General features: G+C 34.3%; 1 protein-coding gene across 3 annotated transcripts in view; it reads left to right on the top strand.

Moving 5' to 3' along the window:
* LOC148162013 (cullin-4B-like) overlaps positions 1–18,483 on the top strand; it is a 180,493-nt gene that overhangs the window by 119,233 nt on the left and 42,777 nt on the right. For all 3 annotated transcript variants that reach the window (XM_088020438.1, XM_088020436.1, XM_088020437.1), the window contains 2 exons: positions 8,328–8,433; positions 8,503–8,675. In XM_088020438.1, coding sequence (XP_087876564.1) covers positions 8,328–8,433; positions 8,503–8,675 — 279 coding nt within the window. The remainder of the gene's footprint in view (positions 1–8,327; positions 8,434–8,502; positions 8,676–18,483) is intronic.

Here is an 18,483-nt window from a genome sequence, read left to right as displayed (position 1 = left end):
AACAGGTTTTCTTTTCATTAAAATGATTCCAAAATAAATTACACATACATTGTCTTTGAACCAGCAGTGTAAGATTCATAGCAAAATTGAACAGAAACTAGTCTCCTGATCTACAGGATCCCACCAAAATGGCACATTTATTACAGTTGATAATATTACATTGACCCATCATTATCTTCCAAAATCCATACATTACATTAGTATTCAAGGTTGCTGTGTTGCACTTTAAGGGTTTGGACAAAGTATTGTGATATGTATTATGCTGAATAGTTTCAAGGCCATAAAAATCCTATGTTCCACCTGAATTCCACATGTATTTTACTTCAAAATTTTGCAAATACATTTTCAGAAGAGTTACTTTTCTCCCAGTAAAAATTTAAATACTTTTTTTAATCTAGCAAATTACACATAATAGATTCTTCACTAGGGAAATACATTTCATCATTGTGCAGCATTTTTCATCATATTCTCACTTGAATATATACATATATTCTATATAGAATATATTAGAATATATACATATATAATATAATGTAATATAATATAATATAATATAATAATATAATATAATATTAAATCAGCTCCCCTTAATTACTTTGTAAGTTCATGTAATCTTAACCAAATTTGAGAACTATATTAGGGAGTAAACCTTTAATGTTCTTCTAAGTTCAACTGAAAGAAAGAATATGAGTAATACACCATAAGACTCTTTTTTTTATTTTTTTATTCTTATGTTAATCACCATACATCATTAGTTTGTGATATAGTATTCCATGATTCATTGTTTGTGCATAATACCCAGTGCTCCACGCAGAACGTGCCCTCTTTAATACCCATCACCAGGCTAACCCATCCCCCCAACCCCTTCCCTCTAGAACCCTCAGTTTGTTTTTCAGAGTCCATCGTCTCTCATGGTTCCTCTCCCCCTCCGACTTACTCCCCTTCATTCTTCCCTTCCTGCTATCTTCTTCTTTTTTTTTTTTCTTAACATATATTCATTATTTGTTTCAGAGGTACAAATCTGTGATTCAACAGTCTTGCACAAGTCACAGCGCTCACCATAGCACATACCCTCATACACCGTAAGATTCTAAAAGCAATATGAAGAATAGAAGTTCTAGAGCCTATTTTTCATACACCTTGTAATATAGTAAACAACATTTATTTTGTATAGAAATTTCCTACAGAAATTTTCATTGCAGTATATCATTGTTAGTTTAATGACTTTTTTCCCCAGAACTTTTCTCAAGCTACCTTTTTACAACATTTTGATTTGGGTTTATAAGATGAAATCAAGTTATGAATGTCACTGAGTATGCTTTTCTTTTTAAATAGGATTAAAAGATGAGAAATTAGAAGCTGTGACCAGGGAGCCATATATGATGGGAGAATAGAGAAACAAGAATAGAGAAAATGAAGTGTTTGAAATATTTATCAAAGAATAGTTTAATAAAAACATTTAGAACTGAATGTGGTTTATACATTGCAAAAGACTTCCTGTGGGAATTTAATTGAAAAAGATAAAATAGACCCCGGCAAAGTATATCATCATGAAATCTTAGATAAGGAAGAGAAACACAAAATTTTAAAGCCTTAAGAGAGTGAGAAACTAAAACTCATAGATATGTGATGGGAGGCTGTAAGGTGTCGGATTGCCCTGTAGCAGCACTACAAACTTGAAGATGATTAAAGTGTCTTCAGGAGCCTAAGGGAAAATGATTTCCAGGTGCAATTTATGTGCTAAGAAAATAATAATAATTATTATTTCATATATATGTGTGTGTATGTATTTGTGTGTATATAAAAATAATAATAATTATTATTATATATGTGTGTGTATTTGTGTGTATATATATTCATATATATATATATAATTGTCACATAGGACACACAAAAATCATACAAATATAATTCCCATTTACTGTCTCCCTGGAAACTTTAGGAAATCTGCTGCATCAACATGAGTGAGTAAACCATAACATGTCACAATACAGGAATTGACATCAACTTGAGAAGAGTTGAAGGGAATCCTTAGCAGATGTTCAGGGTGTGTTAGAGATGTTGCCTTATAAAAGATGAAATAAATTCAGTTTACTGTAGAGAACATGTAAATACTTTTTTGCATGGTTAGACTTTTTGAACAAATTTCATTAAGAAAAGGTCAAAGAACAAGGCAATGCCTGGGTACATAGTAATGTATTATCTCTGTAGAGGCATGTTTTATGTTTCAGAAGCAGGGATTTAGTCTGGGAATACTGTGATGTTCCAAAATTTTAAGGTTAGTGATTCTTATTGTTCACCTGAATACAATTATCAAGGAAAAATAATTTTCATTGGAAAGTAATTCTTTGATTTCTTGATGTAGGGTAAAAGATGTTGTGTATATAAGTTACCAGATTCATAGTTTCTGGGTTCCATATTCATGCACAGACCCCAGTACTTTGTTCAGTTCTATCCTAGAATGAGCAAGTGTAGGAATAAAAGGAAACTAGTACAGTTTTTGCTGGAATTAATAATTAATATATCCCTCTCCCTGGAAATCTCTTATCTGCATTGAAGATAATATGAATAATTATAGGCATTAAAAAGGTATGACTATATTCTGCTCTTTTTGAATTTTTTTTGAAAGGAAATAACATCTTTCTTGTAAACTTGATGATGCATATGTACATGGAAAAAAAACAATAAAAACACAGAAAAAAATACAGGAACAGAAATTTAATCAATATTTAACAGTGAATGCAAATTATAAAGTCATAATCAGTTATAATATTGATAACATCACAATATCTGTTATTTTTCAGTGATATAGTTTATTTTCTCATTTTCTATAGATATTTAGTTAGCTGCATAATTTTGTATTTCTAATTTCATTATTTTCATAGAGGGTGGTCTCCAAATTGTTTAAGATTCAGATGCCACAAAAGCTGAATCCACTCCTATTGATGGACCAAAGTCTAAACTCCATAGAAAAACATTAGAGGGAAGGCGAGAATTGTAGAATAGGGAATGGAGGAGACTGAGGTAACTGATAAGAAGTAGAGAGCTTAAATTTGGAGGAATGGAGATATCTGAGTTTGAAGTGAAAGAAAAGAAAATTGGTGGGAAATAAATGGAGAAAATCAAAATATGATAAGCTAGCAGTTGAAACCACGGAGTTAAGATTATATTCTAACATCTGCTGTTGAGTTAAATGTTGGCTGTAGGCTTGTCATTTCATTATGTTGAGGTATGTTACTTTTCTAACCACTTTGAGAGTTTTTGTCATGAATTCATGTTAGCTATTTTCAAGTGCGTTTTCTGCAACCATTGAGATCATGTGATTTGTATCTTTCATTCTGTTAATGTGATATATCACATTGATTGATTTGCATTTGTTGACTCATCTTTGTATCAAGGGATGAATCCCATTTCATTGTAGTAGAAGATCTTTTTAAGGTTCTGTTAAATTCAGCTACCTAGCATTTAGCTGAGGATTTATGCACATATATACAAGGGCTATTGGTGTTTTCTTGTACTGGTATTATGAGTGTAATAATGCTGGCCTACTAAATTGAGTCTAGTAGTATTTCCTCATCTTCAGTTCTTTTGAAGAGTTTGAGAAGAGTTGGTATTCTTCTTTAAATGGTTTTCCCCCTGTGTAGTTACTATGTTCTGGGTTTTTCTTCATAGAAAGATTCTTGATTATATGTTCAGTCTCCTTGCTACTAATTGCTGCATTCAAGTTTTTTCTTTCTTTATGTTTCTGTGAGGGTAAGTTGTATATTTTTAGAAATTCAGTTATTTCTTCTAGGTCATCTAATGTTTTGGTGTATAATTGTTTATAGTAGTCTCATGATTCTTTAATTTCTGTAGTTTCTATTGCAGTGTCATATCTTTCATTTATAATTTTATTTGTGTCCTTTCTCTTTCTTGATTGGGCTGTGTAAAGGTCTGTCAACTTCATCTTTTCAAAGGGCCAAATTTTAGTGTTGTTAATGGTTTTTTTTCATATTATTTTTCATGTATTTCTGCTCTGATATCAGTTATTTCCTCCTGTTAACTTGAGCTTAGTTTGTTTTGTTTTTCTAGTTCCTTCTGGTGTAAAATTAGGTTAATTTGAGATAATACTTCTTTCTTAATGTAGATATTTATTGCCATTAAAATGTTCCCTCTAACCACTGCTTTTGCTATACTCCAACAGTTTTGTTATGTTTATTTCCACTATCATATTTTTCAAGTAATTAATAATATTTTTTTAATCTTCTTCGATTCATTAGTTATTCAGGATTGTGTCATTTGGTTTCCATGTATTTGTGAATTTCCCTTCTGTTACTAATTTCTAATTTCATACCATCGTGGTCAGAAAAGAGACTTGATATAATTTCTGTCATCCTGTATTTTTAAATTATTATATGACATATATGATCATATATGATCTCTGTGTACTTCAGTCTATAGTATTTTTCAGATCTATGTCCTAACTGATTTTGTATCTGGATGAAAGGTCTGTTTTTGAAAATGGTGTATGAAAGTCCTTAACTATTATCTTGTCACTGCTTATTTCTCCTGCTAGTTCTGTTAGTATCTGATTTATATAGTTAGGTGCTCCTAACTAAATGTTGACTTCATCTGTGTTTAAAATTGCTGTATTTTTGTTAGATTGGCCCTTCATCATATAATCACCTTGTCTCTGTCCATTTTTGGCCTTAAGTTTATTTTGTAATTAGACAAAATTGCTTTATTTTGGTTACTATTTACTTGAGATATCTTTTTTCCATTTTTTCATTCTTGTCTACATGTACCCTGAAAGGTAAAATACATTTTTGGTATGCACCATTTCATTGGACCTTATTTTTTTCTCTTTTTGTCACTATATAGGTCTTTTTGATTTATGTTTAAAGTAGTTTTCAATTGATATGGCAATAATAAGCCATTGTATTTCTGTATGTTTTGAAGATCTTTCATTCCCTGCTTCCCTTCTTATATGTCCTTTGTGATTTGATACATTCTACTAGTGGTATATTTTGATTCCTAACCAGGTTTTGTCTATCTATTACATATTTTTCCTTGGTGTAGTTACTGTGAGGTGTATAAAAAAACTCTTTATGTTTATAACAGCCTATTTTATTTTATTTTTTATAACATCCTATTTTAAACTGATATCATGATATTATATAGTGATTTTATACTTTAGGTGTCTCTCATGTTTAGATTATTAATAGTTAAAATTTTTGTATGTATTTAATAACATTATTCTAGCTATGGTTATTTTTAATACTCATGTTTTTGAACTTTTAAATTAGAATTTTATTTTATTTTTAAAGATTTTATTTGTTTATTTGTCAGAGAGAGAGACAGTACAAGTAAGCAAAGCAGCAGGCAGAGGAGGGGGGAAGAAGCAGACTTCCCGCTGAGCAGAGAGCCCAATGAGCTTGATCCCAGGACCCTGGTATCATCAGCAGAGTCCAAGGCAGACACTAACCAGACTGAGCCACCCCTTAAATTAGAATTTTAAATTATGCACCATCATTACAATATTAGAGGATTTTCTTTGGCAAAGCATTTTCTTTTCAGGTGCATTTCATAAATTCATATCTTTGTATGATATTAATTAGCATGTTTTATTTCAGATTCAACATTACCCTTTAGCATTTCATGTAGGGCAGGTCTAGTGGTAATGAACTCCTTTTGCTTTTGTTTGGGAGGGTCTGCTTTTGTTTGGGAAGGTCTATGTCATCTTTATTAATAAGGAATAATCTTCATAGAAATAGCATTCTTGATTGACAGTTTATTACTTTCAATAATTTGAGTATATCATGTCACTCTCTCCTGGCTTGAAAAGATTTTGGTGAGAATTCTGCTCATATTCTTATGGGTCTCACTTGTATATGTTGAGTTACTTTTCTTTTGTTGCTTTCAAAATTGTTTTTTTTTTTGACAATTGATAATTGTAATGAGTCTTATTGTAGTGCTTGAAGGTTCAACTTATTTGGAGTCTTTTGGGGGTTCGTGAGTCTAGATGTATATTTCTCTTGCCTCTAGGAAGTTTTCAGCCCTTACTATTGCCTTAAATATACTTTCTGTCCCATTCTTTTTCTCGTCTCTTTTTGGGATTCCCATAATCCCAGAAGTTCATTGATTGTTTATTTTGTGTGATGAGATGGCTATTGAGGTTCTAAACTGAATTATTCAGCCTTTGTGTTCTTTCACTGTAGAATTTGTTTTTGTCTTTAATGGTTTCTGTATCTTTGTTGAATTCATTTTGTTCATGTGTTCTTAATTTCAAGTTTTTTACAAAGGTCTGTTTTTGAAAATGGTGTATGAAAGCACACCAGTTACAAAAATTACAAAGACACCCATGTCTTTCAGGGTGTTTTGTAGTTCAGCAAACTTCTTTAAGAGGATTGTTTGGAATGCTTTGTCAGAGAGTTCATAGATACTCATTTTTTCACATCAGTATTTTATTCATTGTTAGTATCGTTTGGCAGTGTGCCATTCACTTGAATCCTTGATTCCTTGAGTTGTTATCTACACATTTAAATAGGAAATTCTCTTATAGACTTTACCCTTTTGTTTTGTCAGGGAAAGACCTTCACCAGGCAGCTCAGCTAACATTACTGAACAGGTCAGCTGTTAGCACTATGGGCTGATGGGGCTTAGTATTGAGATGTTATTTGGGCACTGACCATCCTCTGAGATTGACAATGTATATTGGTATAGCACTGATGGAAAACACTATGAAATCATACAGTATTTGATTTTCTGTTACTTATTTCACTTAAGCTCATGCCCTCCAGGTCCATCATCATTGTCAGAAATAATAGGATTTCCTTCTTTTTTTATTGAGAAACAGTATTACATTGTGTCTGTGCCTGTAATTAGTATATACAAAAACTGCATTTATATATATATATAAATATAATAATATATAAATACAAATAAATATATAATATATTAATATTATATAATTAATTATATATTATATAATATATAAATACATATATAATATATAAATATATAAATAAAATAATATATAAATATATAATATATAATATATAAAAATAAATATATACAATATATATAATATATATTATATATATTTTATCTGTGTATCTATTTAATCTGTCACATTTTCTTTATACATTTTTCTCTTCATAGACACTTAGGTTGCTTCCTTGTCATGGCGATTGTAAATAGTGCTGCAAAGAACATGGGGGTGCACATATTTTTTTGACATAGTGATTTACTTTCTTTCAAAGAGAAACCCAGAAGTGGAATTGCTGGATTATATGATAGTTCTATTTTTAGTTTTACAAGAAACTTCCATTTTGGTTTTATTTTCAGTTTCCCTAATGATTAATGATGTTGAACACCTTTTCATGTAGTTTTTGGCCATTTGCATATCTTCTTTGGAAAAAAAATGATTATTGGGGCACTTTGTTTGTTTTTTTAAGATTTTCTTTATTTATTTGAGAGACAGAACAAGTGCAGGGGAATGGCAGACAGAGAGGGTGAAGCAGGGAGCCTGACGCAGGACTAGATCCCAGGACCCTGGGATCATGACCTGAGCCAAAGACAGATGCTTAACTAACTAAGCCACCCAGGCTTCCCCTTTGCTTGATTTTATTTTGGCTTTTTTTCTTTTTTGAGTAGTATGAGTACTTTATATATTTGGATATTACCCCTTATCAGATAGATGGCTTGCAAATATTTACTCCCATTCTGTAGGATGCATTTCATTTTGTTGAAATGAATGAGTAAATTGATGTCCTTTCCTGTGCAAAAACCTTCTATTATGACGTAGTCCTATTTGCTTATTTATTTTTTTTGGTATCATATCCAAAAAGTTGTTGTCAAGACCAGTGTCAAGGAGTTTTTTCCCCTATGTTTAAAGCTTGCAAATCTTACATTTAAGTATTTAATTGATTTCAGTTTAATATTTTGAATGATCTAAAATAGAAGTACAATTTTATAATCTTCATAATTACTGTCAGTGAATGGTAACTGAAAGAAGCAATTGGGAAATTATTTAGCCAGAGTTATGTTAACGTGAATTACCTGATGATGAGTATAATTACCCAAATATTTTTCTTTTTTTTTTTGATATCCAATGTGTTTTGAGGTTTACGGTGGAATGTGTGTTTTATTTGTGGAAATAGAAAATTCTATTATTTTCTAGTAATATTCACCTACTTTTAGCTCTATTTTGATTTCCACAGGACTTCTCTTTCAAATTACATTATTTTAAATACAACATATACAGTATTTTATGTAGCTAAAATCATACCTGAGTCATTAATAAAGTGTTATTTTTCTGTAAGTTAATATGATATTGTTTCTAACAGGGCAAAAAAGAACTTCAGGTGACCCTTTTCCAAACATTGGTGCTGTTGATGTTTAATGAAGGAGATCAGTTCAGCTTAGAAGAAATTAAGGTGGCTACTGGAGTAGGTAAGTATTGATTGTAATTGTTTAAATCTGTGATTTAAAAAATTCTAAGCATTTGTTTTTTTCATTCAGAGGATAGAGAACTAAGAAGAACTCTACAGTCATTAGCTTGTGGCAGAGCTAGAGTTCTCATCAAAAATCCCAAGGGCAAAGATGTGGAAGATGGTGACAAATTTTTTTGTAATGAGGAATTCAAACACAAACTCTTCAAGATAAAGATCAATCAAATCCAGATGAAAGAAACGGTATTTTTTTCCTCTTTATCTTAATGTCTCTTTTTAATTTTCTGACACCTTTTGTAAGTCTTTTGCCTTTTGGATCAGCAATAATTATAACAGTATATTTTTTTATTGTGGTAAAAACACATAAAATTTGCCATCATGACCATTTTGAAGTGGATAGTTCAGTAATATTAAATATATCTACACTGTGGTGCAGTGGATGTCCAAAGCTTTTTCATTTTAAAAAACAAAAAATCTGTCTTTAAGAACACTCCTCTTTTCTTCTTACCCCCAGTCCTGGTAAACAGTTTTACCTTTTTTTCCTCTATGAATGTGACTAATTTTGGTAACTTATATAAGTAGAACTATACAGTATTTGTCTTTTTGTGACTGGCCTAATTGGCTTAGCATAATGTCCTAAAATTTCGTACACGCGATAGCATGTAACAGGATTTTTTTCCATTTATAACAAATAAATGTTCATTATATGAATATGTCACATTTTTTTATCCTTTCATCCATTCATGGTCATTTGGCTATTTTGAATACTGATGCTATGAGTTTGGGTGTACAAGGCTATACTAGTATTACTTTGAGACTCTCCTTTCAATTCTTTGGACATATGCCCAGAAGTGGATGTGCTGGATCATATAGTAATTTTATTTTAATTTATTTTGAGGAACCACTATACTATTTTCCATAGGAGTTGCACAGTTTTATAGACCACCACCATTGCAGAAGTGTTCTAGTTTCTTCTTGTATTTGGCAAACCTTATTTTCTGCATGTATTATTATTATTATTATTATCATAGCAGACATTCTACTAGGGAGAAGTGATATCTCATTATCATTTTGATTTGCATTCTGTAGAGATTAATGTTGTTGAATACTTTTTTATTTAAATTTTAGTTAACATACAGTGCATTATTGGTTTTGGGAATAGAATTGGCTGATTCATCACTTATATTCAACATCCAGTGCTAACCACAAGTGCCTTCTTTTTGTATTTTTTAAGATTTTATTTAATTGAGAGAGAGAGAAAGTACACCCACACCACTTGGCGAAGGGGCAAAGGGAGAGGGAGAGGCAGATTCCCCAGTGAGCTGGAAGGGGCTGGTGAGGGCTCAATCCTAGGACCCTGAGATAATGACCTGGCTGAAGTCAGACACATAACTGACCAAACCAACCAGGTGTCCCCAAGTGCCCTCCTTAATACCCATCACCCGCCTCCCTCCATCAACCCTCAGTTTGTTTTCTATACTTAAGGGTCTCTTTTGGTGTGTTTCCCTTTTTCCATTTCCCCACCCTTCTCATATATTCATCTGTTTTCTTTCTTAAATTCCACATACAAGTGAACACTTCTGTTGCTTAGCATAATACAATACTTATGTTGCTTAGCATAATACACTTAAGCCCCATGCACATCCTAGCAGATAGGAATATTTCATTTGTTTAATGGCTGAGTAATATTGCATTGTATATATGCCACATCTTTTTTTTTAGATTTTATTTATTTATTTGACAGAGATAGCACAAGCAGGTGGTGTAGCAGGCAGAGGGAAAGGGAGAAGCAGGCTTCCCACTGAGCAGGGAGCCCGACGCAGGGCTTGATACCAGGACCCTGGGATCATGACCTGAGCTGAAGGCAGTCGCTTAACCAACTGAGCCATGCAGACACCCCTATGCCACATCTTCTTTATCCATTCATCTGTTGATGACCTTTAGGCTCTCTCCATGCCTTGGCTGTTTTTGATAATGCTTCTCTAAACATCAGGGTGCACATACCCCTTCAAATCTGTATTTTTAATCTCTTGGGTAAATACCAAAGACTGCAATTGCTGGGTTGTAGGTAGCTCTATTTTCAACTTTTTGAGGAACCTCCATACTGTTTTCCAAAGTGGCTGCACCAGCTTGCATTCCCACCAACAGTGTAAGAGGGTTCCCCTTTCTCCACATTCTCTCCAACATCTGTCATTTCCTGACTTGTTTATTTTAGCCATTCTGACTTCTGTGAGTTTGCATCTCGTGGTGATTTTGATTTGTATTTCCCTGATGCCAAGTGATGACTGAGCATCTTTTTTTTAAATCTTTTTTTCCATTTTTTATGTTATGTTAATCACCATACATTACATCATTACTTTTTGAAGTAGTGTTCCATGATTCTTGTTTGCATATAACACCCAGTGCTCCATTCAGTACGTGTTCTCCTTAATTACCCATTACCAGACAAACCCATCCTCCCACCCCCCTCCCCTCTAGAACGCTCAGTTTGTTTTTCAGAGTCCATAGTCTCTCATGGTTCGTCTCCCCCTCTGATTTCTCCCCCTACATTCTTCCCCTCCTGCTATCTTCTTCTTCTTCTTCTTCTTCTTCTTTTAACATAATGTATTATTTGTTTCAGAGGTACAGATCTGTGATTCAACAGTCTTGCACACTTCACAGCGCTCACCATAGCACATACCCTCCCCAATGTCTATCAGCCATCCTCCCCACCCTCCCACTCCCCACCACTCCAGCAACACTCAGTTTGTTTCTGAGATTAAGAATTCCTCATGGCTGAGCATCTTTTTTGAACCTGTGTCTGTTAGCCATTTGTATGTCTTCTTTGGAAAAGTACCTATTCATGTCTTCTGCTCATTTCTTAACTGGATTATTTGTTTTTTGGATGTTGAGTTTGATAAGTTCTTTATAGATTTTGGATACTAACTCTTTATCTGATACATCCTTTGCAAATATCTTCTCCCATTCCATAGATTGCTTTGTTGATTCTTTCCTTCACTGTGCAGAAGCTTTTTTTTTTCATTTTTGTTTTTATTTCCCTTTCCTCAGCACCTAATAAGAAGTTGCTACAGCTGATGTCAGAGAGGTTTCTATGGTCTCCTCTAGGATTTTGATGGATTCCTGTCTCACACTGAGGTCTTTCATCCATTTTGAGTTTATTTTTGTGTATGGTGTAAGGAAATGGTCCAGTTTCATTTTTCTGCATGTAACTGCCCAGTTTTCCCAACACCGTTTGTTGAAGAGACTCTCTTTTTCCATTGGATATTCTTTCTGCTTTGTTGGTCTGCATAGAGTTGTTGGTCTATTTCTGGGTTCTCTCTTCTATTCCATTGATCTGTGTGTCTAGGTTTGTGCCAGTACCAAGCTGTTTTGATGATTACTGGCTTTGTAATACAGCTTGATATTTGGAATTATGATGCCTTATTTTTGTTTTTATTTTTCAGGATTGCTTTGGCTATTTGGGGTCTTTTGTGGCTTCATAAATTTTAGGGTTGTTTGTTCTAGGTCTATAAAATATGCTGATAAATTTTGATAGGGATTGTGTTAAATGTGTAGATTGCTTTGGGAAGTATAGACATTTTAACAATGTTTGTTCTTCCAGTCTATGAGCATGGAATTCTTTTCCATCTCTTTGTGTCCCCTTCAATTTTTTTCATACATGATCTATAGTTAGCAGAGTACAGATTATTTACCCTTTTAGTTAGGTTTAATTCTAGGGTGTTTTTTTGTTTGTTTGTTTTGTTTTTTGGTGAAGTTGAAAATGGGATCAATTCCTTGATTTCTTTTCTGCTGTTTCATTATTGCTGTAGAGAAATGAAACAGATTTCTGCACATTGATTTTGTACCTGCAGCTCTACTGGATTTATAAGTTCTAGCAATTTTTTGGTGGAGTCTTTTTGGGTTTTTTACCTAGAGTATCATGTCATCTGCAAACAGTAAAACTTGACTTCTTCCTTCCTGATTTGGAGGCATTTTATTTCTTTTTGTTGTCTGATTGCCAACGTTAAGACTTCAGTACTATGTTAAATACTAATGGTGAGAGTGGACATCCTTCTCTTTTTCCTGAACGTAGAGAAAATGGTCTCAGTTTCTCCGCATTGAGGTAGAGATTAGCTCTGGGTCTTCCATATATGGCCCTTCTAATATGGCCCAACACTATAGTATTGAGGTACATTCCATCTACCCCTACTTTGTTGAGCATTTTTATCAAGGAAGGATGCTGTACTTTGTCAAATGCTTTTTCTGAATCTTTTGAAAAGGATCATGTGCTTCTTATCCTTTTTTTATTAATCTGTCCAGTAATTGATTTGTGGATATTGAACTATCCCTGCAACCCAGGAATAAATCCCACTTGATCATAGCAAATAATCCTTTTAATGTACTGTTGAATTTGATTTCCTAGTGTTTTATTGAGAATTTTTGCATCCATGTTCATCAGGGCTATTGGTCTGTAATTCTCCTTTTGGTGGCATATTTGTCTAGTTTTGCAATCAAGGTAGTGCTGGCCTCATAAAATGAATTTGGAAATTTTCCTTTACATCTGTATTTTGAAGCAGTTTGAGAAGAATAGGTGTTAACTCTTCTTTAAATGTCTTTCAGAATTCCCCTGGGAAACCATCTGGCCCTGGATTTTTGTTTGTTGGGACATTTTTGATTACTGATTCCATTTCTTTGCTGGTAATGGGTCTATCCAAATTTTGTATTTCTTCCTGTTTCAGTTTTGGTAGTTTGTACATTTCTAGGAATTTGTCCATTTCTTCCAGATGCCCAGTTTGTTGGCATGTAATTTTTCATGGTATTCTCTTTTAATTGTTTGTATTTCTGTGGTATTGGTTGTTATCCCTCCTTTTTCATTTGTGATTTAATTTTTGGGGTCATTTCTCTTTTCTTTGTTAAGTCTGCCTAGGGGTTTATCAATTTTATTAATTCATTTGAAGAACCAACTCTAAGTCTCATTGATCTATTCTACTGGTTTTTTATTCTTTCTATATCGCTTATTTCTGCTCTAATCTTTATTATTTCCCTTTTGCTGCTGCCTTTACACTTTATTTGCTGTTCTTCTAGGTACTTTACTTACACGTTAAGGTTATGTTTTGTGTTTTAGACTTTTCTTGTGTCTTGAGGTATCTCTATTGCTATATACTTCCCTCTTAGAACTGCCTTTTCTACATCCCAAAGGTTTTCCACTGTCATGTTTTCATTTTCATTCACATCCATGTATTATTCAATTTCTTCTTTAATTTCCTGTTTGGCCCATTCATTCTTTAGGGAGATTTTCTTTAATCTCCAAGTATTTATGGTCATTCCAAATTTTTTCTTATACTTTTCAAGTTTCATAGCATTGTGGTCTGAAAGTATGCACGGTATGATCTTGATTCTTTTGGTACTTGTTAAGGGCTGATTTATGACCCATTATGTGATTATTCTGGAGAATGTTCCATGTGCCCTCAGAAAGAATGTGATTCTGCCACTTTAGGATGACATGTTCTGAATGTTCTTATGTGCATCAAGTCTGGTGTGTATTTCAAAGCCATTGTTTTTTTTTTTTGTTTTTTGTTATGTTAGTCACCATACAATACATCATTAGTTTTTGATTTGGTGATCCACGATCCATTGTTTTTGTATTACACCCCGTGCTCCATGCAGTACATGTCCTCCTTAATACCCATCACCGGGCTAACCATCCCCCAGCCCCCTTCCCTCTAAAACCCTCAGTTTGTTTCTCAGAGTCCATAGTCTCTCATGGTTCATCTCTCCCTCCAGTTTCCCTCCATTTTTCCCTTCCTTCTCCTAATGTCCTCCATGCTATTCCTTATGTTCCACAAATAAGTGAATCCATATGATAATTGACTTTCTCTGCTTGACTTATTTCACTTAGCATCATCTCCTCCAGTCCCATCCATGTTGATGCAAAACTTGGGTATTCATCCTTTCTGATGGCTGAGTAATATTCCATTGTATATATGGACCACATCTTCTTTATCCATTCGTCTGTCGAAGGGCATCTCAGCTCTTTCCACAGTTTGGCTATTGCGGACATTGCTGCTATGAACATTGGGTGCATATGGCCCTTCTTTTCACTACATCTGTGTCTTTGGGGTATATACCCAGCAGTGCAACTGCTGGGTCATAGGGTAGCTCTATTTTTAAATTTTTTAAGGCACCTCCACACTGTTTTCCAAAGTGGCTGGACCACCTTGCATTCCCACCAACAGTGTAAGAGGGTTCCCATTTCTCCACAACCTTGGCAATATTTGTTGTTTCTTTCCCTGTCCATTTTTGCCATTCTACCTGGTGTAAGGTGGTATCTCAATGTGGTTTGGATTTGAATTTCCCTGATGGCTAATGATGATGAACATTTTTTCATTGTCTGTTAACCATTTGTATGTCTTCTTCAGAGAAGTGTCTTTTCATATCTTCTGCCCACTTTTTGATTTGATTATTTGTTTTTTGGGTGTTAAGTTTGAGAAGTTCTTTATAGATCTTAGATACAAGTCCTTTATCTGTAGTGTCATTTGCAAATATCTTCTCCCATTCTGTGGGTTGCCTCTTTGTTTTGTGGACTGTTTCCTTTGCTGTGCAGAAGCTTTTTATCTTGATGAAGTCCCAAAAGTTCATTTAGCAAAAATGTTTGTTTCACTAGCTTTTGGAAATGTATCTTGAAAGAAGTTGCTGTAGGCAATGTCAAAGAGGTTATTGCCTATGTTCTCCTCTAGGTTGTTGATGGATTCCTGTCTCACATAGAAGTCTTTCATCCACTTTGAGTTTATCTTTGTGAATGGTGTTAGAGAATGGTCAAGTTTCATTCTTCTGCATGTGGCTGTCCAATTTTCACAGCACCATTTATTAAACAGACTGTCTTTTTTCCATTGCATGTTTTTTCCTGCTTTGTCGAAGATTATTTGACCATACAGTTGAGGGTCCATACCTGGGTTCCCTGTTTTGTTCCATTCGTCTAGATGTCTGTTTTTGTGCCAGTACCATGCTGTCTTGGTGATCACAGCTTTGTAATATATCTTGAAATTGGGCAACGTGATGCTCCCAGCTTTGTTTTTCTTTTTCAACATTTCCTTGGTGATTCGGGGTCTTTTGTGATTCCATACAAATTTTAGGATTGTTTGTTCCAGCACTTTGAAAAATGTCATTGGAATTTTGATCAGGATGGCATTGAAGGTATAGATTGCTCTGGGTAGCATAGACATTTTAACAATGTTTATTCTTCTGATCCATGAGCATGGAATATTTTTCCATCTTTTTATGTCTTCTTCTATTTCTTTCATGAGTGTTCTGTAGTTCCTAGAGTATAGATACTTTACCTCTTTGGCTAGGCTTATTCCAAGGTATCTTATGGCTTTTGGTGCTATTGTAAATGGCATAGTTTCTCTAATTTCTCTTTCTACAGTTGCATTGTTAGTGTATAAACAGCAACTGATTTCTGTGCATTGATTTTGTATCCTGTCACATTACTGAATTGCTGTATGAGTTCTAGTAATTTGGGGGTGCAGTCTTTCATGTTTTCCACATAAAATATCATGTCATCTGTGAAAAGAGAGAGTTTGACTTCTTCTTTGCCAATCTGAATACCTTTTATTTCTTTTTGTTGTCTGATTGCTGTTGCCAGGACTTCTAGTACTATGTTGAACAAGAGTGGCGAGAGTGGGCATTCTTGTCATGTTCCTGATCTTAAGGGAAAGGCTCTCAGCTTTTCCCCATTGAGGATGATATCTGCTGTGGGTTTTTATAGATGGATGTTATGAACTTGAGGAATGTTCCCTCTATGCCTATACTCTGAAGAGTTTTAATCAGGAAAGGATGTTGTATTTTGCCAAATGCTTTTTCTGCACCAATTGAGAGGACCATATGGTTCTTCTCCCTCCTCTTATTAATGTGTTCTATCACATTGATTGATTTGCAAATGTTGAACCACCCTTGCATCCCAGGGATAAATCCCACTTGGTCATGGTGGATGATCCTTTTAATGTATTGTTGAATCCTATTAGCTATGATTTTGTTGAGGATTTTGGAATCCATATTCATCACGGATATTAGTCTGAAATTCTTTTTGATGGGTTCTTTACGTGGTTTGGGGATTAAGGTACTGCAGGCCTCATAGAATGAGTTTGGAAATTTTCCTTCTGTTTCTATTTTTTGAAACAGCTTCAGGAGAATAGGTATTATTTCTTCTTTGAATGTTTGGTAGAATTCCCCAAGGAATCCATCAGGCCCTGGACTCTTGTTTTTTGGGAGGTTTTTGATCACTGCTTCAATCTTGTTACTGTTTATTGGCCTATTCAGGTTGTCAATTTCTTCGTGTTTCAGTCTTGGCAGCTTTTAGTTTCCAGGAAGGCCTCCATTTCATCCAGATTGCTCAGTTTATTGGCATAGAGTTGTTGATAATAATTTCTAATAATTGTTTCTATTTCCTTGGTGTTAGTCGTGATCTCTCCCCTTTCCTTCATAATTTTATTAATTTGGGTCGTTTTTTTATTCTTTGGTTAAGTCTGGCTAGTGGTTTATTGATCTTATTAATTCTTTCAAAGAGCCAACTTCTAGTTTTGTTGATCTGGTCTACTGTATTTCTGGTTTCTAATTCATTGATCTCTGCTCTAATTATAATTATTTCTCTTCTAATGCATGGCTTAGACATCATTTGTTGCTTTTTCTCCAGTTCTTTAAGGTGTAGAGTTAGTTGGTGAATTCGGGATTTTTCTATTTTTTTTTTTTTTTGAGTGAGCCTTGGATGGCTATGTATTTCCCCCTTAGGACTGCCTTTGCAGTATCGCATAGGTTTTGGACCAATATGTTTTCGTTCTCATTGATTTCCATGAATTGTATAAGTTCTTCTTTGATTTCCTGGTTGACCCAAACATTCTTGAGCAGAGTGGTGGTCTTTAGCTTCCAAGTGTTTGAATTCCTGCCAATATTTTTCCTGTGATTGAGTTCCAGTTTTAAAGCATTGTGGTCTGAAACTATGCAAGGAATAATCTCAGTGTTTTCGTATCAGCTGAGACCTGATTTGTTACCCAGTATGTGGTCTATTCTGGAGAAAGTTTCATGTGCCCTCGAGAAGAATGAGTATTCTGTTTTAGGGTGGAATGTTCTATAAATATCTAGGAGGTCCATCTGGTCCAGTGTATCATTCAAAGCTCTTGTTTCCAGGTTGATTTTCTGTTCAGATGATCTGTCCATTGCTGAGAGTGGATTATTGAGGTCTCCTACAATGAACATATTGTTATCAATATGACTATTTTTGTTAAGAGTTGGTTTATGTAGATGGCTGCTCCCATGTTGGGGGCATAGATACTTACAATTGTTAGATCTTCTTGTTGGATAGACCCTCTAAGAATGATATAGTGTCCTATGTGTCTCTAATTACAGTCTTTAGTTTAAAATCTAATTTGTGTGATATAAGAATTGCTACCCCAGCTTTCTTTTGAGGTCTGCTGGCATGGAAGATGGATCTCCATCCCTTCACTTTCAGTCTGGATGTATCTTTAGGTTCAAAATGAGTCTCTTGTAGGAAGCATATGGATGGGTCCTGTCTTTTTATCCAATCTGCCGCCCTGTGCTGTTTTATGGGAGCATTTAGGCCATTCACATTGAGAGTGATTATTGGAAGATATGACTTAATTGTCATGTCCCTGTGAAGACATTGTTTTTATAGATTGTTCTTGTAAATTTCTGATCTTTATCACTGTTGGGGTCTTTCTCGTTTTGTAGGACCCCCCCCCCCTAATATTTCTTGCAGCGCCAGCTTAGTGGTCACATATTCTTTCAGTTTTTGCCAGTCGTGGAAGTTCTGCATCTCTCCATCCATTCTAAATGATAGCCTTGCTGGATAAAGTATTCTTGGCTGCATGTTCTTCTCATTTAGTACCCTGAATATGTCTTCCCAGGCCTTTCTGGCTTGCCAGGTCTCTGTGGATAGGTCTGACATTATTCTGATGTTCCTCCTTCTGTATGTAAGGAATCTCTTCCCCCTAACTGCCCTAAGATGGTTTCCTGGATTCTCAGATTTTCAAGTTTTACTATTACATGCCGGGTGTTGGCC

Source organism: Eumetopias jubatus, unplaced genomic scaffold (genome assembly GCF_037043125.1).
Source record: "Eumetopias jubatus isolate StellerSeaLion01/CBP00866 unplaced genomic scaffold, mEumJub1_p1.0 scaffold_27, whole genome shotgun sequence".
In the NCBI taxonomy this organism is placed as follows: domain Eukaryota; kingdom Metazoa; phylum Chordata; class Mammalia; order Carnivora; family Otariidae; genus Eumetopias; species Eumetopias jubatus.
The sequence above is the reverse complement of the archived record's forward strand: the minus strand, read 5'-3'. Positions and strand labels throughout refer to the sequence as shown.